The 26,604-nt window shown below is 38.2% G+C and overlaps 2 protein-coding genes across 8 annotated transcripts in view; one reads left to right on the top strand and one right to left on the bottom strand.

Moving 5' to 3' along the window:
- The window catches only part of LOC132160299 (SLAM family member 9-like), a 211,660-nt gene that overhangs the window by 14,954 nt on the left and 170,102 nt on the right, over positions 1 to 26,604 (bottom strand). The window lies entirely within an intron of this gene.
- LOC132160267 (uncharacterized) lies at positions 1,390 to 26,306 on the top strand. Of its 4 annotated transcripts, XM_059570013.1 has the most exons (8): positions 1,390 to 1,520; positions 1,620 to 1,711; positions 7,182 to 7,511; positions 7,667 to 7,987; positions 8,364 to 8,483; positions 9,079 to 9,393; positions 25,488 to 25,769; positions 25,930 to 26,306. In XM_059570013.1, the coding sequence occupies exons 2-8, from the start codon at positions 1,696 to 1,698 to the stop codon at positions 26,079 to 26,081; spliced, it is 1,536 nt and encodes a 511-aa protein (XP_059425996.1). In that variant the 5' UTR covers positions 1,390 to 1,520; positions 1,620 to 1,695; the 3' UTR covers positions 26,082 to 26,306. The 4 variants fall into 4 exon arrangements, with proteins under 4 accessions (XP_059425996.1, XP_059425995.1, XP_059425994.1 ...); XM_059570012.1 differs by having other exon boundaries at positions 1,401 to 1,711; XM_059570011.1 differs by lacking the exons at positions 1,390 to 1,520; positions 1,620 to 1,711 and adding an exon at positions 6,589 to 6,736 and having other exon boundaries at positions 25,945 to 26,306.

Below are 26,604 nucleotides of genomic sequence, written 5' to 3'. Positions count from 1 at the left end.
CTTTTGTTTAAAGTCCCCCTGTAATCAATCTTTTAACGAAACTCATCCCTTAAAACTATTTTTAAAGAATTAGTTTACTTTTAAAACATTTTTGCTGATAATTTACTCACCCCATGTTTTTCTTTTTTTTGAGGAAAACATTCCAGGATTTTTCTCAATATAATGGACTTTAATGGCAACCAATGGTTTGAAGGTCCATGTCCGTCTCAATGCTGCTTCAAAGTTTCAACACGATCCCAGTCGAGAAATAAGGGTCTTATTTATCGAAACAATCGGTCATTTTCTAAAAAATAACTAAAAATAATTATATACTTTTTAACCACAAATGCCTGTCTTGTACCATCTCAGATGTGCCACTCATTACGTCATCACATTGGACTGGTCATGCAAAACTTGTTTACAAAGCGAATGGGCAAAGACTAATACACGTAATGGTATGCACACATAAGGACCATTTTAAACAATAAACTGACACAAATACATATTAATGTGTCATTCAACATGCATATATCATATTTGTAAACACTGGGTTGGTACATCCGACTACGTCTTGCGTGACCTTTCCAATGTGATGACGTAATGCATGGCGCATCTCAGAGATAGTACAAGATGGGCATTTGTGGTTAAAAAGTATGTATTTCATTTTTTAGAAAATGACCGATAATTTCGCTAGATAAGACGCTTATTTCTCGACTGGGATTGTGTAAAGCCTTTGATTGAGACTGACATTTGGACCTTCAAATCCATTGACGTTTCCATTGACGTCCATTATATTGAGAAAGATCCTTGAATGTTTTCCTAAAAACCTTAATTTCTTTTTGACTGAAGAAAGAAAGACATGGACTTGGGTGGTCTTGGTCATGGGGTGAGTACATTATCAGCACAATTTTTGGGGGAAATTAACTAATCCTTTAATGCCTTAAAATAGCTCGTATGTAACTTGACACCCTTTCCTCATTTAGTATGCATGGTTCTATGAATATGCAAATGAGCCCTGCCTCCACTCACACAGCTCAGAGATCCACTGGTTGATGATCACACGTTGACCTGATTGGTTACAAGGTAGTTTGTGACGTCAGAAACACCAGCGATTTCAAAGCATGTTTTTGAGACTGTCTTTGGTTCACTGCAGTTTTAAGGAGAAAATACTCAGCAATGGTGTCGACTTATGAATTCACACATGGCTTGTCTTAAAGCATATTAAAAACACCACACAAACATGAATAGAAATATAGATTTTCCCCACAGGGGGACTTTAATGTAGCGGTTTACAAATTCTGTCCCTTGAAGTCTATTTTCCTGCAGAGTTTGGCTCCAACCCTAATCAAAAACATTTACACAAGCTAATCAATGTCTTCAGGATTACTAGAAAGTTATAGGCAAGTGAGTTTAATCAAGGCTGGAGCTAAACTCTGCAGGAAGTGGAACTCAAGAGCCAGAGTTGAGAATCTTGGTCTAATGCCTGTGGTTTTAGGTATAACATTGTCTTGTTTGGAGGGGTGGACGTCTTTTCGCGAAAGGTAATTTTGTTTTTCTTCTTTTGTACAGTGTAAAGTAACATTGGAAATATGTACAGGGTACCATATAAACAGAACTAACAACACTTTCTATTTTTACAGATAATGTACCTTGGTGCTGCCAAAAACAATACAGCATTAATTGCACTGACCTTCTTCCAAGAGTCTGTGGAAAGATATGGATTTCCTCTCAGGTTAAGGTGTGGTACAGAGTAATAAAGATTTGTTTTTAATACATATGTTCACTACATTAATCGTGGGGTATTGTGGTTGAAATTTCCCAACTAGTTTGTTCTGCTGAACACAAAAGAAGATAATTCTAAGAATATTAGACAGTCGTCTGGCACCATTCACTTCCATATTATTTTTGTACACAAATTTGAAGAGGTTGCTGCAGAACAAGGCTGATTGGTGTGGGTTGTCCAGCACACACATTGAATAATTTTGTTCATCATGGGGCAGACACAATAGATGTTGACCTTGAGAATATCATGTTTAAAATCTACCAGTAATTCCCCTACCAGTATTTACACTGTATGCACTGAGAACCTGGGGAAGTACTGTGATTTTGTTGACATTGAGTACAGGAGGATGCTTTCTCACAGCAAGACAAGGTGGCTGTCATTGTTCCCATGCATTGTGAGGATGCTACAGATGTTTCCAGCTTTAAAGGCATTCTTTCTCTCACATCAAAAGCCACCCATAGTGATCAAGAAGTGTTTTGAAAATGACCTGGGCCCGGTTCCCCGATAACGTTCTCTCTTAGCGCGCTAAGAATACTCGAAAGATATATCTTACCAGTTGTTTATGTTCCTAAGTGTGTTCCCCGAAGTGTCCCTTAGGAAGCTTCTTAGCACGCTGCCTCGTACGTTCGAAGCTACAAGGGCGCTGTCCCGATTGAAGGTGCTGAATTAGTTGGCATCGATTGCTCAGGAATCGATTTTCCACTTCACGCGAAGGTGCAATACAGCGTTAAGAAAGACAACACGTTCTATGCAAATGAAACATTCCTCAAATTATTCCAGTAACATTTATTTTAACAGTTTAAGTTTTCAGTAAAATATAGACTATAAATTAAATTATCAAATGGTCAGTAATATGTTCACAAGATATGTTGTGACGGTTATATGAACCGGGTATCCCTCGCTAATCATCCACCCTTCTTATCCCGTTGTGCCACTTCTTGACATGGGTTTAACGACTTCTAAAAATGATGTAATACACTTTTATATTAATGGTAGGGTACTTAACAATCAGAATTGATTGGCAAGCAGCTGCAGTTACTTCTGTTTAATGTGGTATTGTATTGTATTGTATTGTATATAATATATATAGCCACGTAAGGCAAAATGTCAAAAGGTTTGAAGACATGGACTTGGCCGGCGCCATCTTTGATTAAATACAAGGACACGTTGGATCGCTGCCATAGTTGGTCACTTACTGGAGACCCCTATGCTTACCCATTTATAGATCTTAGCCATTTAGAGCCAAATTATTTGCCAGATTTAATTATCAAAAGCGATTGCCAAACTGAAATGCTTTAATGACATTACGAAATAGCCTAGGCCAGTGGTTCCCAACCTTTTTCAGCTCGCGGCCCACACAACCACACACATATGTTTGCGCGGCCCACTTCAAAAAATTAACTGACCCCGCTATTGTTGGGTTAATAACTAAGTACTCAGAAGCTAGATTGTTAACTGTATTTATTGAATGAACTAGGGCTGTGCGATATGGACAAAAAAACAAAAAAAAAACTATTGCGATTTCTTTGATCAATTTTGTGATTGTGACACACACCGATATGCTTTTACATTCATAAATGCATTCAGGATAAATTTGAAACATATTTCCAAAAGAAAACCAATTAGAGCTTATCAAAAAGTTGTAACGTTTCTAGAACAGACATAAGTCAAAATTATCACTATAGTAAAGATGTAACAAAATGTATAGAATTATGGCAAAAAAAAAAAAAATCCCGTGTCCAGGGACTTTTTTTTTTCTTTTTTGCCATGCATTGTTCATATAGCTTATTAATTGTAGTGGTGCCTCAGGTGTTTGCAGTGTGTATACAGTATGTGTATGCGGTCAGCAGCGAGAGCGCATAAATATAACGCGAAAGCACATTAAATTAATGCACGAGCGCGAATCTCTCTGTTCGCACGCAGATTTCCTTTGCTCTGTCACAAAACCAGATACACGCTGCTCTGCGCGGAGAGAGTGTGCTCACTTAAAACGTGTCTCCTCTCACTTAAACTGTGTCCTGTGCAATCACAACTCTCTCTATGCTCATGTGTTAGATACTAATTATTTTCGCACGTTTTTATTTCTAGCCTTTTACTGCGTGCAGTGTGAATGCTCTGATCCGTTAACATGGGCTCGGAAAAAAGGCGCATCACAGAAAGTGTGTGAACCTGGAGTTACTGGCGTATGCCCAGTCTGTTTTGTTCTCGCGCTAGGCCACTGTATTCTGTTTGGCTCGGATAGCATACTGCGGGAGGTCAGGGCCGCGGAAAATTGTGCTATAAAGAGATTTAGAAATCGCGCACTCTCAAATCGTGATTTTATGACGATTTCTATTAATCGCACAGCCCTAGAATGGATTGGAAATGAACACAAAAATAACTCTGGCGGGCACCGCTCAGCAAAAAGGGAAACCAGATCCAGACAGAGCTTGGCAGCGGGTAGACAGTCAGCGGAGCAAGCAGTCAGGAGGAAACACAACAGCCATTTATGCAGTTTAATATTTCTTTTTTGTTATTCAATTATATATATGAAATGATGTAATGTTATGACTTAGACATTTTTACATATATTAACAATATTATTTATTTTAATAGTAATTGGCGGCCCACCTGCAATACCACCGCGACCCACTAGGGGGCTGCGGACCACAGGTTGAAAACACAAAATTCTTGACACATCCGACATATTTTAAAATGTCCATAACATAAAATCATTGTTGAGCCACAACATTGTCAACATACCATACTTTGACTTGTGCTGCGCTGCGCTGATTTCTAAAGACTGCTGCACAGTGGCGGCGACTAGCGTCTTGAGTTCAAACAACGTTAAGAGAGAGCTTACGAATGGTCCAGACCAACCTTACAAAAGTGTGACTTACAAAAGATATACTTAGCATACGAACGTGTCGGGAATCGTGCCATAACGTTAAGAGAGGAATAGGTTAAGAACTACTTAGCGATGAGAACGTTTTGGGGAACCGGGCCCAGTGAGATCTACATGTGGCACATGCATTCACTCATGTCTGTGTTCCACATTCAACAAATGGAAAAGGAAAAGAACTCCGTCATGGAGGTGAAGAAAATATTGAACAGCAGATGAATCCCATGGAAGAGTTGGAGAGACTCAATGTGGATGGATATGAGTGAGCCACCAGACTGGAATGATGTGGAAGCCTGCATCAAGTAAGAGAGAAGTGGGTGCCAACTGATGATGTCAAGTGTTTTGACCTGGTCGTCAATCTGAAGAAATTCATAGAAAGATGCAACAGTGATGTGGAGTTCATTGGCCTGCAGGTGCACCAGTGTTTTGACCTGCCCTCCAATCTGAAGAAATTCATATAAAGATGCAACAGTGATGTGGAGTTCATTGGCCTGCAGGTGCACCAGTGTTTTGACCTGCCCTCCAATCTGAAGAAATTCATAGAAAGATGCAACAGTGATGTGGCGTTCATTGGCCTGCAGGTGCACCAGTGTTTTGACCTGCCCTCCAATCTGAAGAAATTCATATAAAGATGCAACAGTGATGTGGAGTTCATTGGCCTGCAGGTGCACCAGAAATTGACCAAATACTTTGAGAAGGCCAAAAGCAGCATGCTACTCAGAACTACTGAAGATTGCACATTTTGTCTTTGCACTTCTCTCTCACAATGCAGATGTTGAGAGGGTTTTCTCACTGATGCAGAGCCAGTGGAGAGGAACCAACTCTCTGTTGAGTCATTGAAAGGGATTCTGTTTGTGCAATACAATTTGAAAGACACTTCTTGCAAAGACTTTCATGCTTTTTTGTTAAGCAACAAAAAACTGCTAGGAAAGATCAGCTCTACAGCAGAATATAGACAAGATGATGAGGAAGAAAAAAACAGGATGAAGAGGAAAATGAGGATGAAGAAAACTATATATATATATATTGCAAATATAGCAGAGGTATATTTGCTATTTATTACTTATTTATTTTTCGAATACAGCAGAGACATTTTTTATGATTATTTAATTCGTTATTTTTAAACTTGTCATAATAAATTCATAATAATCTGAATTTGTGTCTTTGGTTACAGATATTTTGCAATACAACAATTTTTCTATCCATACAGAGGATGCATACTATAAATGTATTGAAATTATAAGGTAGCCTATCTTTGAGTAAACTTCAAGTATCATTTGAGTATCTGATTGCTGTGCATACTGTCCTGGTTTTTGGTAATATGTTCACCCTTTAATGCAATGTCAATTAGCACTGCATTGTTCATATACTTTATCACCAGCTGAAGATGACTATATAAACCATATATTGTCACAATCGTATGTTTAATGTCTTCATGTTTCAAAAACTTTATTTTTTTTCTGTGAAAACTGTTTTCATACAGCGATAGCTGGACGCTGTTGCCCATATTAGGAGTTTCCTGTTATGACTTTCTGTGCTGAGAGCACTGCAGGAGCGTTTAGCGCTCAGTGATGTTCATCTCGCCTTCTCCGAATAAAATATCAGGTCATGCGCAGACTATCCGCTCTCTTTGAGTTTGAATCTAGGGGTGAATTGCCCTAAAGTAGGGCACTGCCTAATGCGGGAAGGTTACGTGTTTTGGTTACACATCGCAATATGTCACAGAAATCTGAAATGCAAAACATGTCCCAAATTAGGGCAATTCACCCTATATTTATTCACACAAGCTCTTGAAAACCTCTATGTGAATACACTTGACCAAAAAGGTGTGGGGGACGAATTTACGTGATATTAAAAGTGGTTGGGGGGAGGGGGAGGGGGGCGTAGATTACGTCCGATGCGTAATCTACGCCCATGTTCACACTACACTTGGTATGAGCGCGGATCGGATAAGAAGAACATTTACTTGAAAACCTATTGAAACAGAGAAACAGAAACGATCTCTACTGATCATCCATATTACATTTGGACACCGCTCTATAAAAACATGCAGAACACGTTATTGCTCTCTCTTTTATTACTATTTATTGAAGGTAAGTTATAAATCTAAGTTTTCTCAACTGTTAGACAAAAGCGGGAACTGACACTGAAGGAACAACACGCATTTATAGATAATATGGCAAGCGTTTTAGTAAGGTCTTCATTATTCAGATCGCATCTGAATAAGTGCTTCGTTGAATTTGCTGGAGAATTAGGGGAAAATGCGTTCACGCGCACATCCTCATCTCGCATCTCTTAAGAAACGTTATATAGCCTAAAGTTTATTAATGCAAAAAGACGGTAATATTGGAGGACCAAATTCAGTATAGACATTGATGATGCATATATAGGCAAGCATATGAGCGTCTAAATCATCTTTTATGATTGTGTTCAGTTGCAATTCCATTTCTGTCTCACACAATGCTTTTAGTTGAATATGTTACTAACGTGGTATTAGTAAGTTTAATCTATATCTGTAACTGTTCTCTTATTCTACAGGTGTGTCTGGTGGAGATGAAACCGTGTCAATGTCAGTGATGGAAGGGGATTCTGTCACTCTACACATGGACCTTACTCAAACACAAAACGATGATACAATACTGTGGATGTTTGGACCTAAAGACTCTATCGTATCTCAAATAACGAGAAAGAACGATTTGACCTCATTATTTTTAACCGATGATGAACGATTCATTGGCAGACTGCAAGTGGATCAAAACACTGGCTCTCTGACTATTAGAAATACAAGGATCACACACACTGGACAATATAAACTAACTGTCTCTAGAAAAAAGACTACAATCAAGATATTTAGTGTTACTGTCTTTGGTGGGTATAGATCAAGGTTTGTTTAGATGACTGTTAGATCATTGAAAATCTAATGTATCACATTACAGACAAATATCTTGATTTAAGTTGAAATGTCCCACTTCCAACCTCAGTCCACTCCACTCAATCACACATCTGATCTGAATGTTTTCCAGGCGTTGTTAATGAGACGGATGGAGTGAAGTCAGTGTCAGTGATGGAGGGAGATCCTGTCACTCTACAAACTGATGCTGAAATACACTCAGATGATCTGATTGTGTGGAGGTTTGGAGATAAAGGCATCCTCCTGGCTAAACTATATGTAGGGACTAATGAGAGCTCATTAAATGATGCTGATGAGAGATTCAAAGATCGACTGCAGCTGAATCAGACTGGATCTCTGACCATCACAAACACCAGAACTGAACACGCTGGACTTTATGAAGTACAGATCAGAGGCAGTGAGAGCTCACAGCGATTCCTTCTTTCTGTCACGGGTGAGGCTTTATAGTTAGTCTTTCGATGTAATGACATAATTAAATCAGATACTTGTATTAAAATTAAACCCTTGAACATAATGTATGTTCTTATTATATTGATGATGAACCCCTGTTTTAGTGTGTGTGTGTGTATATATATATATATATATATATATATATATATATATATATATATATATATATGGTTATTGGTTATTTAACATACACCTACAATAACAATAGCACCACCACATTGGTTATTGTTAATATATATATATATATATATATATATATATATATATTGTTACAATAACTTGACTTGGTTACTCAAAACATTTTAATAAAAAATCTGATTAAAATTCAGACACATTTACCCACACGTCTTTTTCTTTAGCGGCTGCCGTTCTGGGACTGTCTCCTGGTGCTACAGCAGGGATAACTGTTATCGTTCTGCTGGCGGTTGCAGTTTTGATTTACTGTCAGTGCAAAAACTCTAAACTAGAAAAACAAGTGTGTAAGTATAATAGCCACGTTTTGATATGCTGCATTAGAGCTTAAAGGTGCAAATAATAATGTTTCAAAATCAGTATTAAAATGTTTCAGATTGACTGGGTTTGTGAATAGAAGAAATATACTTTCAGTTTTACAAAAGCTACTTACATTAAGATCTGTGTTCGATGATAGAGAATCAAAGAATTTACTATAAAGATGACTAACATATGGATGTATATTCATGCTTTTTTTACATTTTGTCTGCTGTTTAAGAATTAAGCATTAGAATATATGTTTTATTTTGTACCTTTATTAATTGGAATTAATTGGTGGAGTTTGGGGAAGGGCTTATTGAGGATGATTTAAAACCAGGGTCAAGAAGCCAATCTTGATTCATTTACTGGTGAATCAAGACTGCTGCGTACAAACATTTGTACACATATTTTACGCACATATATGAATTTTATAGAGCCATTCTGATTCTCAGTGGATTGATACATTTGTAATACAAATCATCCCACTTTCTTTGTACAGTTCATATGTAAATCACCAATATCTGCAATTTGCAGTTTCTGTGAACATGCCAAGCCAAAATAACCAATGTGCTGCTGTGACAGGTGAAAATCAGTCAGTGAAAGAAGGAGAATCTGTCACTCTACTCACTGGTCTTACTGAAATACATAAAGATGAAAAGATACAATGGTGGTACGAAGATAAAAACAATCTCATTGCCATCCATGAAATTAATGGAGTGAATAGTAAGAGAGCATATCCTGGTGTTGATGGGAGATTCAGGAGCAAACTCGGCCTAGATGATTTGGGAAATCTCACCATCAGTAACGTCAGAACCATTCACACTGGACTCTATAACCTCAAGATCAGCAGCAGAGGAAGAATAACCAAATACAAGCGATTCATTCTGACTGTTGGTGGTAAGTCTTTCAATGTGTTAATGATCATGGTTTAGATCAGGGATGTCCAAACATGTTCCTGGTGGACCAATTTCCTGCAGAGTTAAGCTTTATTAAACTGCTTATTTAAACAGCTAATCAAGGTCTTCAGGATTACTATAAACTTCGAGGCAAGATGGTTGCAGCAGCTTGGAGCTAAACTCTGGAGGACATAGGCCTCTAAGGCCACATTTACACTACAGGTCTTCATGACCTATTCTGATTTTGTCTCTCTATTTGAAGTTTTAGATGACATGCTTAAATTTCTTTTAAAAGTGACCCATATCAGATGTGTGCATTTTACACTGCACTTCGTGAAACAAAACACAACAAATATCATATATGACATCACAAATACATTTCCATAGTACAATAAGTTTAAAGGGATACTCTACCCCAAAATGAAAATTTTGTCATTGATCACTTACCCCTATGCCGTTCCAAACCGTTAAAAGCTCTGTTTGTCTTCGGAACAAGGAACTTCGGAACTGGGCGGATTAATGGGTGAATGAAAAATGGGCTTTAATTTAGAAACATGAAAAACCGGATGAATTCTCCTACACGCAGGAGGGAGTTAATTTTATATGACAGTAATTTATAAATAATTTTGGTGACAGTAAATGGGCCAATAAATGTTGGCGCAAGCTTATTAATGACGGATCGGGATCGGAGGAATATTCTGTGATGAAAGCCACACTTTTTGACCTGCGACGTAGACGGGAGGTTTCAACAGGTGGTGATCGGCCTGAACCTTGGTGCACGCCCCCACCCGGAACAGGGCCAATCTGGCCCTGGTCCAGGTGCGTCGGCACCTCTGGATAAATGCGTGGGCAGACGGGACCGCGACTTCAGATTCCATTTCTGGAAAAAGTGGTGGCTGGTACCCTAAACTACACTGAAAAGGCGATAGGCCCGTAGCTGAAACTGGTAACCAGTTATGTGCATACTGAACCCATGAGAGCTGTTGACTCCAAGAGGAGGGGTTCTGAGAAACCAAACATCGCAACACTCGTTCTAGATCTTGGTTGGCCCTCTCCGTCTGACCATTACTCTGAGGATGAAATCCAGAGGAAAGACTTTCAGTCGCCCCCAGTAATTTACAAAATTCTCTCCCAAATTTGGAAACAAACTGAGGCCCCCTGTCAGAGACCACGTCCATCAGGAGGCCATGTAAGCGATAAATGTGATCTATGACAGCAATCGCTGTTTCTTTTGCAGAAGGTAATTTAGGCAGAGGAATGAAATGAGTTGCCTTTGAGAACCGGTCCACCACAGTCAAAACCACCGTGTTTCCCTGTGAAGGAGGGAGACCTGAAACGAAATCTAAGGAAATGTGGGACCAGAGTCTTGAAAGGAACTAACAGCGGCTGAAGGAGTCCAGCAGGGGGTCAATTGGAAGACTTCAAAACAGCACAGACAGAGCAAGCCAAAACAAATAGACAAATGTCACGAGCCATGGCTGGCCACCAAAACTGCTGTTTAACTAGAAACATGGTACGATTAACCCCAGGATGGCAAGCTACTTTGGAATAATGACCCCATCGGATGACTTCAGACCTTAAAACGTCTGGCACAAACAACCGACCCGGTGGGCATCCGGGCGGGGGCGTTACCCCTTGCGAGGCTATGCGAAAGATGGGCAATCAGAAACATAAAAATACAGGATAATGCGTCCGGTTTGATGTTCTTAGAACCTTGACAATAAGAAATAGAAAAATCAAAACCACAGAAAAAAAAGAGCCCACCGAGCCTGCCTAGAGTTTAATCTTTTTTATCTGACTTGATGTATTCAAGATTTTTGTGATCGGTCCAAAAAATACAAGGAAACCCCGAACCTTCCAACCAATGACGCCACTCTTCCAAAGCTAGCTTGACTGCCAACAGCTCTCTGTTACCAATGTCATAATTACGCTCGGCGGGGGACAAACAGTGAGAAAAATACGTGCAAGGATGCACCTTACGTCCATGAGGGAACGCTGGGATAGAACCACGCCAACCCCCACCTCTGCCGCGTCAACCTCCACCACAAACTGCTGGGAAGGATCAGGGGCAATGAGAATGGGAGCTGAAATGAAGCAGCTCTTTAGTTTGGTAAATGCAGCTTCCGCTGCACTAGACCACCTGAAGGCAGTCTTGATGGAGGTTAAGACAGTGAAAGGGGCAGCTGGCTGGCTGAAGTTGCGAATAAAGCGCCGGTAGAAATTGGAAGAGACCAGAAACCTCTGCAGGGCCTTACAAGACTCTGGGGTTTGCCAATTTACCACAGCCTGAATCTTGTCGGTATCCATGCGCACCCCCTCAGCCGAGTGGATGTATCCCAAAAAAGGAACAAACTGTGCATGGAAAACGCACTTCTCCGCCTTGACAAAAAGCCCACTCTTTAACAGCCTCTGAAGCACTCGCCTGACGTGTTGAACATGTTCCTGGAGAGAATGAGAAAATATCAGTATGTCATCCAGGTAGACATAAATTAACTGATCTACCATATTCTCAACACATCGTTGACGAGTGCTTGGAATACCGCGGGGACGTTACAAAGACCAAAAGGAAGAACAAGATATTCAAAGTGCCCGCTGGGGGTATTAAACGCGGTCTTCCATTCATCCCTCTCTCTTATGCGAACCAACTGATAAGCGTTACGGAGATCTAATTTCGTAAAAATTGCCGCCCCCAGCAAACGCTCAAAAGCCAACGACATCAAAGGCAAAGGATAAGTATTCCTCACCGTGATGTCATTCAACCCTCGATAGTCAATACAGGGGCAAAGAGAGCCGTCTTTCTTTTTCACAAAAAAAAATCCCGCACCTGCTGGAGAGGAAGAGGGGCGGATGATCTTGGCTGCAAGAGAATCAGAAATATATTTCTGAAAGCGAATATAGTTTGCCTTTAGGTGGAGACGTACCAGACAGTAACTCTATAGCACAGTCATAGGGACGATGCAGAGGTAGAGAAGCAGCCTGAGACTTAATGAACACTCTCTTCAGGTTGAGGTACTCACGTGGCATGTTAGACAGATCAGTGTGATCATCAATATTCACTCCAGGACAACACAGAATTTATCCCCAGTTTATGTGGGGATTATGGAGCACCAGCCAGGGATGCCCCAAGACCACAGGAGCAGCAGGAGTGTCAGTGAGCAGAAAGTCAATGATCTCAGTGTGTTGTCCAGAGATAGCGAGTTTGACGAAGACTGTGGAATGTGTGACGGAGGGTAATGGCTGACCATTTAGGGCCACCACAGAGATGGGCTGAGAGAGTTCCACCATGGGTATCTTAAGTCTTTTAGCCACATTAATGTCTAAAAAATTACCCTACGCCCCCAAATCCACCAAAGCCTCACAGTCAAAAGAGAGAGAATGGAGAGTCAGTCTTACCGGTAGCGACGTAACAGAAAGAGAGGATTTAAGAGTGGCTCCACCCGTCAGTAACCTCTTACCTACTGGCGGGCACCGGCTTTTACTGGGCATTGCAGAACGACGTGGCCGGCGGCTCCACAGTGTCAGCACTAACCTCTCTCTGCGTCTCTGCTTCTCCTGCTGTGAAAGGCGAGACCTGCCCATCTGCATGGGTTCGGGGTCTGGAAAAGAGAACTCACTCTCGTCCATGACTGAAGATAGGTCATGAAGATAGATGCTTATAATTGGAGTGGCATTTAATAGACAGAGCCGTAGATCGCTGACAAGCCACGCCATATTGCGTTCATTATCGCAGATGAATCGCCTTCGATAATGAACGCGATATGGCGTGGCTTCTCAGCGATCTACGGCTCTGTCTTTTAGAGGTGGGACTTTCAAGTCACAAGCAAGTCTTCAAGTCATATTCAAGTCCTCAAAGGGTTAAAGCTAAAGAGATAATTAAGTGACTAATTAAATGATGATTGTGCATTAATGATGAACATCTGCTGTTAACAATCAACATCACTGAAGTAAAGAGAAACACAAGAACTACAACTGAATTTAGCCACAGCCTTCAACTGAAAAAAAACCCCACTATGCCACCATAATTGTGGTCAGGGTTTGGTTTAGGTAGTCTCTTGACCCTTTTACTAATTCAAAGCAATTTGATTCAAAACAATTTCAATATTGTTTTCGCAACAAACATGTATGCATTGCTGAGTCGAAACTAGCAGTAACAGATGATCTTATGCTTTTTCTGCTTATAACTCATGATGACTGAACATCATGAAATTGTGTTTATCTTTGGATAGTAGACTGACACTCAGCTATTTCTGAACTGAAGTAAAAAAGAAATCACAATGCTTCAATGTTGAAAGACACAAAACCAGACAATCACTTTAAGTTTTTAGACAAACACACTTATCACACGATCCTCAACAGTGGTGACAATTTTTCATACTGCAGTGCATGACAGGAGTTTTTCCTAAGGTTTTACCCAGCATGCAACATTTTGTTGATTCTCACCACTGTTGAGAGTCATATGCTGGTTCTTGATGTCTGTGTGTGTCTACAGAGTATATTTTTTCAAATTTTGTATGCACTTAGTAGATTTAAAATGCACTTCAATTTTTTTTTCCATAGTGTTGTTTTACTGGGTTGATTATGCTAAACTTAAATAGAGTTAATGGTAATTTGATTGTAATCTGACCACCTATCACATACAGATTAATTTCTTCTCTCTGCTTTATAGCACCTCATGCAATGCTACATAAAGAGATCTAACATGACAGTCAAGGGTCAAGAGCCCCACTAAAGCAAACACTGATCTCCATTATGGTTTCATCACTTTAACCAATAAAACATCAACATCTGATCCTCTGTAATTCTCAAGAACAGCAGGTGTTCATCATTAATGCACAATCATCATTTAATTAGTCACTTAATTATCTCATTAACTTTAACCCTTTGAGGGCTTGGGATATGACTTGAAGACTTGCTTGTGACTTGAAAGTCCCAACTCTGGTTAAAGCTGAATGTCAGTCAACAATCCAAAGAAGACTATCTCATGATGCCCAAGTCAACATGAGTTATAAGCAGAAAAAGCATAAGATCATCTGTCACTACAAGGTTTGAATCAGCAACGCATACATGTTTGTTGCGAAAACAATATTGAAATTGTTTTGAATCAAATTGACTTGAATTAGTTAAAGGGTCAAGAGACTACCTAAAGCAAACCCTGACCACAATTATGGTGGCATAGTGTTTTTTTTTTTTTTTTCAGTTGAAGGCTGTGGCTAAATTCAGTTGTAGTTCTTGTGTTTTGCTTTACTTCAGTGATATTGATTGTTAACAGCAGAAGTTCATCACTAATGTACAATCATCATTTAATTAGTCACTTAATTATCTCATTAACTTTAACCCTTTGAGGACTTGGATATGACTTGAAGACTTGCTTGTGACTTGAAAGTCCCACCTCTGCTGTCTATTAAATGCCACTCCAATTATGTGATGGCGATTTTAGTGGTGATCACGGAAGCAGCTTTACTGATTAGATGCGCATGATCATATCTTAGATATATCGCCCAGCCCTAATCCAGCTCAATGACCTTATTCACCCCACGGGTAAATCCAAGGAATAAATATCGTCCTTGATGGTGTCCGAAAGTCCATGAAGAAACCGGTCCAACTGCGCCTCAGAATTCCACCCGCACTCCACGGCTAACGTGCGAAATTCGATAGAATAATCGGCTACGGTGTGATCCCCTCATCGCAGCTCCACGAGAAGTCTAGCTGCCTCTCTGCCATAAGCAGCGCAATCAAATACCCTGATAGCATACACTTCCGGGCCTTATCTGGGCCAAATCTGGCACATATGGCTGAGTTCTGGCAGTGGCAGAGGTCATTTCGGCCAGATTTGGCCCACACACATCAAGCCGGTTTTAGTGTCAGTTCCGGCATGTTGTATGTGGGCCAGATCCGGCCCATGTGTGACAAACCGGTCATAGGTTGAGTTCTGGCTTGTTGTGTGTGGGCCAGATCCGGCCCATGTATGACAAACCGGTTTTAGGTTGAGTTCTGGCTTGTTGCGTGTGGGCCAGATCCGGCCCATGTGTGACAAACCGGTTTTAGGTTGAGTTCTGGCTTGTTGCGTGTGGGCCAGATCCGGCCAATGTGTGACAAACCGGTTTTAGGTTGAGTTCTGGCTTGTTGCGTGTGGGCCAGATCCGGCCAATGTGTGACAAACCGGTTTTAGGTTGAGTTCTGGCTTGTTGTATGTGGGCCAGATATGGCCTATACCAGGTGACCAGATGTGCCATTTTCTGAAGACACGTCCTGGCAGATCACCTTACTTTACCAGTCAGTGGTTCTAAAACTATTTTGAGTACTGGACGCCCATAATATTTCAGGACACGTAATATAAATACATACACACATTTATTTGTCCTACACGGACCTGTTATGAAGCTGCAATGTTATTCGATTTTTTTTACATTTTTGTACCATGTCCTCTGGTGTGACGCCATGTCCTTTGAGTTTTTCGGAACCACTACAAATGTTTTATGCTTTGTTGTGCATTAATATGACACCCCTACATTATATATTTTTTTATTAAAAAGTGCATGTTAAGCTACATAATCCTAGAAAATTTTGCAAATGTGTCTTGCTTGCCACTAATGACAGGTTAGCTTGGAATAGCAAGGTCATTCATTGACAGAAAAGGCTGAAACGTCCTTTGGTGTGATAAAAAAAAGGGACAAGGACAAAGTTTCTTTAAAAATCATTTTAAATAAGTAAATAATATTTGTTTAACTCCTTTTTTTATACTTTAAATGCAATAATTACATTCATTAAATTAAGCTCTAATTAGGGCTGGGCGATATATCGAACGATATGATCATGCGCATCTAATCAGTAAAGCTGCTTCCGTGATCACCGCTAAAATCTCCATCACCTGCTTATAATTGGAGTGGCATTTAATAGACAGAGCCGTAGATCGCTGACAAGCCACGCCATATCGCGCTCATTATCGCAGATGAATCGCCTTCGATAATGAACGCGATATGGCGTGGCTTGTCAGCGATCTACGGCTCTGTCTTTTAGAGGTGGGACTTTCAAGTCACAAGCAAGTCTTCAAGTCATATTCAAGTCCTCAAAGGGTTAAAGCTAAAGAGATAATTAAGTGACTAATTAAATGATGATTGTGCATTAGTGATGAACATCTGCTGTTAACAATCAACATCACTGAAGTAAAGAGAAACACAAGAACTACAACTGAATTTAGCCACAGCCTTCAAATGAAAAAAAAAAGTAAAAGAAAAAAAAAACACTATGCCACCATAATTGTGGTCAAGGTTTGCTTTAAGTAGTGTCTTGACCCTTTTACTAATTCAAACCAATTTGATTCAAAACAATTGCAATATTGTTTTCGCAACAAACATGTATGCATTGCTGAGTCGAACCTTGCAATAACAGATGTCCTTATGTTTTTCTGCTTATAACTCATGATGACTGAACATCATGAAATTGTGTTTATCTTTGGATAGTAGACTGACACTCAGCTATTACTGAACTGAAGTAAAAAAAAAATCACAATGCTTCAATGTTGAAAGACACAAAAGGAGACAATCAGTTCAGGTTTTTAGACAACCACACTTATCACACGATCCTCAACAGTGGTGACAATTTTTCATACTGCAGTGCATGACGGGATGACGTGCATGAGTTTTTACCAAGGTTTTACCCAGCATGCAACATTTTGTTGATTGTCACCACTGTTGAGAGTCATATGCTGGTTCTTGATGTCTGTGTGTGTCTACAAAGTATAGTTATTCAAATTTTGAATGCACTTAGTAGATTTAAAATTCACTTAATTTTTTTTTTCCATAGTGTACCTTTACTGGGTTGAATATGCCAAACTTAAATAGAGCTAATGTTAATTTGATTGTAATCTGACCACCTATCACATACAGAATAATTTCTTCTCTCTGCTTTATAGCACCTCATGCAATGCCACATAAAGAGATCTAACATGACAGTCAAGGGTCAAGAGCCCCACTAAAGCAAACACTGATCTCCATTATGGTTGCATCACTTTGACCAATAAAACATCAACATCTGATCCTCTGTAATTCTCAAGAACAGCAGGTGTTCATCATTAATGCACAATCATCACTTAATCACTTAATTATCTCATTAACTTTAACCCTTTGAGGACTTGGGATATGACTTGAAGACTTGCTTGTGACTTGAAAGTCCCAACTCTGGTAAAAGCTGAATGTCAGTCAACAATCCAAAGAAGACTATCTCACGATGTCCAAGTCAACATGAGTTATAAGCAGAAAAAGCATAAGATCATCTGTCATTACAAGGTTTGATTCAGCAATGCATATATGTTTGTTGCGAAAACAATATTGAAATTGTTTTGAATCAAATTACTTTGAATAAGTAAAAGGGTCAAGACACTACCTAAAGCAAACCCTGACCACAATTATGGTGGCATAGTGTTTTTTTTTTTTCAGTTGAAGGCTGTGGCTAAATTCAGTTGTAGTTCTTGTGTTTCTCTTTACTTCAGTGATGTTGATTGTTAACAGCAGATGTTCATCACTAATGCATAATCATCATTTAATTAGTCACTTAATTATCTCATTAACTTTAACCCTTTGAGGACTTGGATATGACTTGAAGACTTGCTTGTGACTTGAAAGTCCCACCTCTGCTGTCTATTAAATGCCACTCCAATTATGTGATGGAGATTTTAGCGGTGATCACGGAAGCAGCTTTACTGATTAGATTAGATACGCATGATCATATCGTTCGATATATCGCCCAGCCCTAGCTCTAATCATCAAAAAAAAATTATGAATCTTTAGAATATATGAAAATTTCACTTTTTAATAAAAAGAGTTACAAAAAATGACCTTTTTTCATGATATTCACATTTCTTCAAGATGCACCTTATAGACACACACACACACACACACACACACACACACACACACACACACACATACATATATGAGTGTTCGTAAAAGCAACAATACAAAATCTTAAACTATAAAAGTGCCACTTTGTCCCACTATTATGTGCAGGCCTGGCTTTTTGCACTGGGCTATAGAACTACAAAATGAATGTTAAATTAGCAATATAATAATTGAATGACATTTTGAATTATGTAGTGATCTAATTCTATCCACCAAGCAATTGTATGTGAATGTAGGAGACTTATGGTCATGGTTATAGGGAAATAACAAGAAGAACAAAGTGCAGTAAACGGTAAAACTGTTTGCACTACAAACCAGTACGTTCATAATTAAGACAATACATTAAAAATAACAAGGTAAGATACAGCAGTTTGCAACAGTAAACAGCAAAACAAGCTGTTTGTACAGCTAATATAGCTGGAATGACACCGAAAGCCAGACACATTAAATTTACAAATGGCCGCGCCCCCTCTTACAGAAAAAAATAAGGGGCATATGTTTATTCATATGTTTATTTATGTAACGTAAGCGTGTGACTTTTAATTCGTGACGTGCTTTCATGGGCGTGCGCGCGGACCGGATGGAGTTGCCATGGAAACGGAGCGCAACACTGCAAATGTCACGAGGAAACACACCGTTTCTCGCTGATTTCACTGTTTTCAGGTGAGTTAAGTCCATAAAATCACACAAATATTACTTATAACTGTTGTTGACACTTCTCTTACTTGTATTTGACTCGCTTCTGTTGTTTATTTACTTTATAGGAATAGGGCTGGGCGATATATCGAACGATATGATCATGCGCATCTAATCAGTAAAGCTGCTTCCGTGATCACCGCTAAAATCGCCATCACATAATTGGAGTGGCATTTAATAGACAGCAGAGGTGGGACTTTCAAGTCACAAGCAAGTCTTTAAGTCATATCCAAGTCCTCAAAGGGTTAAAGTTAATAAGATAACTAAGTGACTAATTAAATGATGATTGTGCATTAGTGATGAACTTCTGCTGTTAACAATCAACATCACTGAAGTAAAGAGAAACACAAGAACTACAACTGAATTTAGCCACAGCCTTCAACTGAAAAAAAAAACCCCACTATGCCACCATAATTGTGGTCAGGGTTTGCTTTAGGTAGTCTCTTTGCCCTTTTACTAATTCAAAGCAATTTGATTCAAAACAATTTCAATATTGTCTTCGCAGCAAACATGTATGCATTGCTGAATCAAACTTTGTAGTAACAGATGATCTTGTGCTTTTTCTGCTTATAACTCATGTTGACTTGGACATCATGAGATAGTCTTCTTTGGATTGTTGACTGACATTCAGCTTTTACCAGAGTTGGGACTTTCAAGTCATAAGTAAGTCTTCAAGTCATATCCCAAGTCCTCAAAGGGTTAAAGTTAATGAGATGATTAAGTGATGATTGTGCATTAATGATGAACACCTGCTGTTCTTGAGAATTACAGAGGATCAGATGTTGATGTTTTATTGGTTAAAGTGATGCAACCATAATGGAGATCAGTGTTTGCTTTAGTGGGGCTCTTGACCCTTGACTGTCATGTTAGATCTCTTTATGTAGCATTGCATGAGGTGCTGTAAAGCAGAGAGAAGATATTAATCTGTATGTGATAGGCGGTCAGATTACACTCAAATTAACATTAGCTCTATTTAAGTTTGGCATAATCAACCCAGTAAAACTACACTATGGAAAAAAAATTAAGTGAATTTTAAATCTACTAAGAGCATACAAAATTTGAAAAAACTATACTCTGTAGACACACACAGACATCAAGAACCAGCATTTGACTCTCAACAGTGGTGACAATCAACAAAATGTTGCATGCTGGGTAAAACCTTAGTAAAAACTCCCGTCATGCACTGCAGTATGAAAAATTGTCACCACTGTTGAGGATTGTGTGATAAGTGTGTTTGTCTAAAAACCTGAACTGATTGTCTCCTTTTGTGTCTTTCAACATTGAAGCATTGTGATTTTTTTTTTACTTCAGTTCAGTAATAGCTGAGTGTCAGTCTACTATCCAAAGATAAACACAATTTCATGATGTTCAGTCATCATGAGTTATAAGCAGAAAAAGCATAAGGTCATCTGTTACTGCAAGGTTCGACTCAGCAATGCATACATGTTTGTTGCGAAAACAATATTGCAATTGTTTTGAATCAAATTGGTTTGAATTAGTAAAAGGGTCAAGACACTACTTAAAGCAAACCTTGACCACAATTATGGTGGCATAGTGTTTTTTTTTCTTTTACTTTATTTTTTCAGTTGAAGGCTGTGGCTAAATTCAGTTGTAGTTCTTGTGTTTCTCTTTACTTCAGTGATGTTGATTGTTAACAGCAGATGTTCATCACTAATGCACAATCATCATTTAATTAGTCACTTAATTATCTCTTTAGCTTTAACCCTTTGAGGACTTGAATATGACTTGAAGACTTGCTTGTGACTTGAAAGTCCCACCTCTGATAGACAGAGCCGTAGATCGCTGACAAGCCACGCCATATCGCGTTCATTATCGAAGGCGATTCATCTGCGATAATGAACGCGATATGGCGTGGCTTGTCAGCGATCTACGGCTCTGTCTATTAAATGCCACTCCAATTATAAGCAGGTGATGGAGATTTTAGCGGTGATCACGGAAGCAGCTTTACTGATTAGATGCGCATGATCATATCGTTCGATATATCGCCCAGCCCTATATAGGAATGGTTTAATGTCTTCGAAAAAGTCCGTTAGCATTTCTACCGTTTTCAGACGACGTATCGTCAGCTATGATAACTCTATTGTGCTCTTATTTATGAAAGTTTGGGCTTTTAATCAAATCTTCATTTGTAGATGATAGCTTTTGACTGTTTTGTTGGTAATCTTTCAATGGATGATTGGAAATTGCTTAATTTATTTGACCTTAACATTTACACTTTACTGTTTATCGATGACGTCACGTTATCAAGGAGCGCGAAAATTGGATCTTTTTATGGTAAACATAAAACTGTTCTGCGATTTCAAGAGTGACAAAATAATCCTTCTACAACAGAAGGCAGTGTCCAAGATTTCAATATTTCTGAAGGGAGCTGCTGACAGATATGTAGGAAGCGCTGAAAAGGTTAAGTAACCTAACGTTAATATGCATTTTTTTCACAACATATATCACAATGAATCTGTTATTTTATTTATTTATTTTTTGCATTTCACCTGCTCTAGCTTGTTTCCATCTAATAAACCTGGAACTGCAGACTAAATATTGTTGGCTCTGTGTCAAATTGCAGTCGGAGTGAACCTACTGTAAGACAACATCTCAAAGATGCTACTGACCACAAGACTAGTACAGTAAGTCAAACCTCAAATATACAGTACACTAGTAATCAAAAGCTTGAAGTTGATACAATTTGTAATAATTATCTTCTGCTCACCTCTGTAGTAATTATTTGATTAAAATATGTAAAAAGAGTAATATTGTGAAATATTATTACAATTTAAAATAGCTGTTTTCTATGTGAATACATTATAAACTAATTTATTCCTGTGATGTGCAGCTGTATTTTCAGCATCATTCCTCCAGTCTTCAGTGTCACATGGATCCCTCAGAAATGCTGATTTGCTGCTCAAGAAACTTATTATCAGCGTTGAAACAGTTGTGCTGCTTCATTTTTTTTGTGGAAACCGTGATGCATTTTATTTTTCAGGATTCACAGATGAATACAAAGTTCAAAAGACCTGCATTTATTTGAAACAGATGATTTTGAACAATTTGATGCATGTAACACTAACATTCAAATGTTTGGAGTCTATGTAACAACAAATCAAAAAAAAATTCAGCACGTCTGTATTTTAGCATTGATCATAATCAGAAATGTTTCTTGAGCAGTAAATCATCATATTAGAATGATTTCTGAAGATGTGACACTGAAGACTGGAGTAATGATGCTGAAAATTCAGCTTTGATCAAAGGAATAAATTACATTTTGACAATATTCACATAGAAAAGAGTTGTTTTGAATTGTAATAGTCACAGTGTTGCTATTTTACTGTAATTTGATTCAATAAATGGAGCCGTGGTGAGCATAAGAGATTTTTTATAAAGGCATAAAATATCTTACAGACCCCAAACTCTTGAATGGTTGTGTAAATTACAGTTATGATGTTCCTCCCAGTTAAATTTTATTAAAATGTATTAAATGTTACTCTGGCATATGCAGTCCATTCTATAGAGACTGTGTCTGTTCCCCAAAAACAGACAACAAATAATATGTTTATTAAGGGATCTAGAAAAATTATTTCAGTTTAAACCTACTAGATTAAAAATAGTACTCAATGTACTCCATTGATGAAATAGTAAAAAGTGCACATTGCCTGAAATGATATGAACAGCAGCTATGCTAATCTTTCTCCCTTTGCCTTCCTGTTTCTGCAAATGTCCATCCCAGGGTTATTAGAAACTGCACAGGACTTGCAGGACTTGTGAGGACTTCATATGATACCAGTACTCAAAAGACATTAGATGATGGCAACTATAGATGGACATACAAACTACCGCCACTGCAAAAAAGGTCATGTTAATTTGAAAGAGTACTGCTTTCAGTACTGGAGAGTAAAAGATACATTTTTTTGTTTGATGTTTTTATTAGTACATATACGTTATCTTGCACATTTTATCTCCCCAACAGATTCTAATTTGAAAGAAGTTTATAATGCATGTTCGCTACTCCCAATTCAGAAGACTGAATCAGCCGGTGTATCTGAATGTTTCTCATACTCGCTCCTCTCTGCCGCGTCTCACAGAGGATCCATTTACAGAAGCCTGTTTCGTAATGCTTGTTTATACTCGGTATACTCCAAACCGCAAGACTCTACGAGCGCATCTGGCAATATGGACAAGGCTTGATGCACGGCTGCAGCCTGTGTCAACTCACGCTTGTCTCTGTATTTTAACACAAATGTAAATTCAGTTTAACTGCATTGCTAATTTCACTTAGAAGAAATGAAACATTCAGCACATTTTCCACTTGTTCTTAAAATCCTAAATACTTAAAAATGAATAAATTGTCCTAAAACACAATAGAAAATTTTATGGAATTGAGGGTTATAATGTGAATTACATTGGCTTTAATGTAAACTATAATGGTGTCTACTGGTATTTGATGGATTCTGTTGGTGGGATGTAATCTGGCACATGGGAATAAATAGAACAGTAATTCATATTGGAATAATGCCCTAAACACACTACAAAAAGTAATTTTGTAATTGTTTTAATGGAAACCATACGAATTTCTGTGATGGTTTCTATTGTTTTTTTTGTTTTTGTTTTTTTTCAGCAGGGTAACGAAACCCATACTGTGCTGCACACTACTGACAATATTAAGCTAAAGCTTGACTTTGCAAAATCAAATCAAAATCGCAACTGCACTATCTGTCAAAAAAAATCACAATTAGATATTTGCCCCAAATCGCACAGCCGCAATATGTTATGTGATATACGTCATGTGTATATGTTGTCTTTCATTTACTAAGTGCTTGTTTTCTTAAAAAAAAAAAGAAATAATAATACTAGCTTTTCTAATCTTTTTGTATTCATTTATATATATATATATATATATATATATATATATACACAATTAACAAAAGCAAAAAAAAAAGGGCCTCTAAAGCTAGCTAATTTTCGGAGATACTGAATTTGGGATTTTCCTTAGCTGTCAGTTATAAACGTCAGAATTAAAAGAAATAAACATTTGAAATATATCAGTCTGTGTGTAATGAATAAATATAATATACAAGTTTCACTTTTTGAATGGAATTAGTGAAATAAATCAACTTTTTGATGATATTCTAATTATATGACCAGCACCTGTATATCATTGCTCTTTTGTTGATTTTGATTGCTTCCATTTGTAAGTTGCTTTGGATAAAAGTGTCTGCTAAATGTAAATGTAATGTTAATGTGTATTTAACTATATTTATAAATATTTATCTGTATTTTTTATTTTGTAATAATGTAAATGTATTTGTTTTATATCTATACATGCAGTTGTATTCATGTATGTATATTTATTTGTCTAATTTTTATATTTTAATAAAGCAGTTTAGACTACATGAGTGTTTTCTTTATTCTGGATGAATTACATATGCTTTTGTGTCTAGAAAGGGTAAATATGGGCCATATCTAACCCAGAAGTCAGCCACAACTGGGACGGATCTGGGCCACATCTCAGAAATGGCGTGGTTGACATCTGGGCCAGGTGTCGCCCATGCCATTTGTGAGATGTGGCATGGATCTGGTACAGTTGTGGCTGACTTCTGTCAGACAAAACTGGGCCAGGTCTGGCCCAGATGTCACCCACACCATTTCTGAGATGTGGCCCAGATCTGGTTCAGTTGTGGATAACATATGTCAGCCAGACTCAGGTTGAGTCATCGCCGTCATTCCGCGCGGTATGTGGGCCAGAAGAATATGGGAGATGTGGGCCAGAACTGGGCCACATGTCGTTTGCTATCTGGGTACCTTCTACAGCTCCTGTGAAAACGCTTGGAAGGAAGCGCAGCACGGAAGTCTCCAGCTTGCCGCTCGTCCAGTGAGCAGAGTTATAATGAACGCGACCTTAGATTCCTCGGTTGAAGAAAAATATAGAGGGAGCATTTAGCCACAAATGAGTAAATTGTGTTCCAAAGATGAACATAGCTTTTATGTATTTGAAACGATGTGGGTGAATAAGTGAATAATGATTACATTTTCATTTTGGGGAGGAGTAGCCCTTTAATTTATTGTCATGGAATTCATATAGAAACATTTTTAATGCCATAGAAACATACATCAATATAATTATATAGTACAAATTTTTCAGGACAGTGATTATATAGGCTATGCATCTGATTTGTATCTAATTTATTTCCATATATGAATGAGGCCTAAAATTTAATCCCTGTGATTTTTTTTCCCCACTTACACAGCCGTGGATAGATAATAGCATCCTACAGAGATGATATTAGTTCAGTGCCTTTGGGTCTCATTATGTTAGCTGTCAGTAAGATAACTGAACAATACAAAATGGAGAGGAAGCTCCTAGTTATCTTTGAATATGTCAAAGTAGGTTAGAAATGTCATCTAAACATGTAATGTTAAATCTGCAAACTACTTACCACTTTATTTTCTTCTGTATTTCTCTGTTTCTGTTTGCTGTTGTGACATGAAGTGAGGACGCACAAAGTGCAAGAGGGAGAACCTGTCCCTCTACGCAATAATGCTGAAATACAGACCGGTGATCTAATACTGTGGACGTTTGGAGCTGAAAACCGTCTCGTTGCTATAAAGGATTCAAGAACAACTGAGATTTTTAGTGACAGACTGGAGCTGGATGATAAGACTGGATCTCTGACCATCAAAGATATCAGAACCACAGACTCTGGACATTTTAAACTCCAGATCATCAACAGCCAAAAGACCACATTCAGGAGATTCAATATTGATGTCACAGGTGAGTGAAGCATCATTTATTTTAATAACAGTATGTTTACACACCAGTTCTAGTACTTGAATCTGATTGGTTGAGCAGCTTCCTTTTTGTAAAATCATATGTGTATATGTTTAAGCAACACTGTTTCTCTGTCTGTTTCAATTTCCGTCATTGTCTCTAGATGTTGTTTCCACAGAAAAACAAGAGAAAGGGGAAAAAGGAGCAGCAGGAGACGAGTTCAATTTAATGAGGCGAGAGACGCCCAGCAGTGTGAATCATGGAGAACATCTGAGCCAATCATTTCTGTCCTCTAGTGGACAAAAACTGATCTAAGAATCAAATCTGAGATCTTAAAGAATTGACGGTAGAACCTCTGAGTCCTAAATGTTTAGCTTATGAAAGGTCAAATGTTTAGCCTATGGAAGGTCAAAGGAGTTTGAGGTTTACTATTTCAACAATGACTTCTAATAATATTCTTAACCTACTTATAACCATTTAGCACGAGATGTTGTTTCAGTGTTGTTTCGAACAGTAATCAGTGGAAGAGTGCTGTTTTGCAAATAGTCTGTTCTGATCACTTGAGCAATTCAAAGCATGTTTGTGATGCTTCTTAATCAATGTTTTCATATACAACTGAAATAATGAAATTAAAAAACAGTTTTTTACAGTGACTGTTTTGATATGTCCTTTGATAATCGATACTGCAGATAGGTTAAGTTTAAATTTACTTATTAAGTAAATAAACTTCATGCATGAGTAAATATACATAAGTTAAATGAACTTGACAATTCTCAGTAACATTGACAAATAAAAGTAATTGAAACAAAAGAAAACGTTGTGGAATAACTATTTATTC

This window comes from Carassius carassius, chromosome 16 (assembly GCF_963082965.1).
Source record: "Carassius carassius chromosome 16, fCarCar2.1, whole genome shotgun sequence".
Taxonomy (NCBI): domain Eukaryota; kingdom Metazoa; phylum Chordata; class Actinopteri; order Cypriniformes; family Cyprinidae; genus Carassius; species Carassius carassius.
The sequence above is the reverse complement of the archived record's forward strand: the minus strand, read 5'-3'. Positions and strand labels throughout refer to the sequence as shown.

Bases quoted from the DNA above. Each gene is read 5' to 3' on its own strand.
- LOC132160267 (XM_059570010.1), top strand. From the start codon at position 6,691: ATGCAGAACACGTTATTGCTCTCTCTTTTATTACTATTTATTGAAG. The intron at 7,988-8,363 runs GTGAGGCTTTAT...CTTTTTCTTTAG, and splicing joins ATTCCTTCTTTCTGTCACGG to CGGCTGCCGTTCTGGGACTG. The intron at 25,770-25,929 runs GTGAGTGAAGCA...CATTGTCTCTAG, and splicing joins ATTCAATATTGATGTCACAG to ATGTTGTTTCCACAGAAAAA.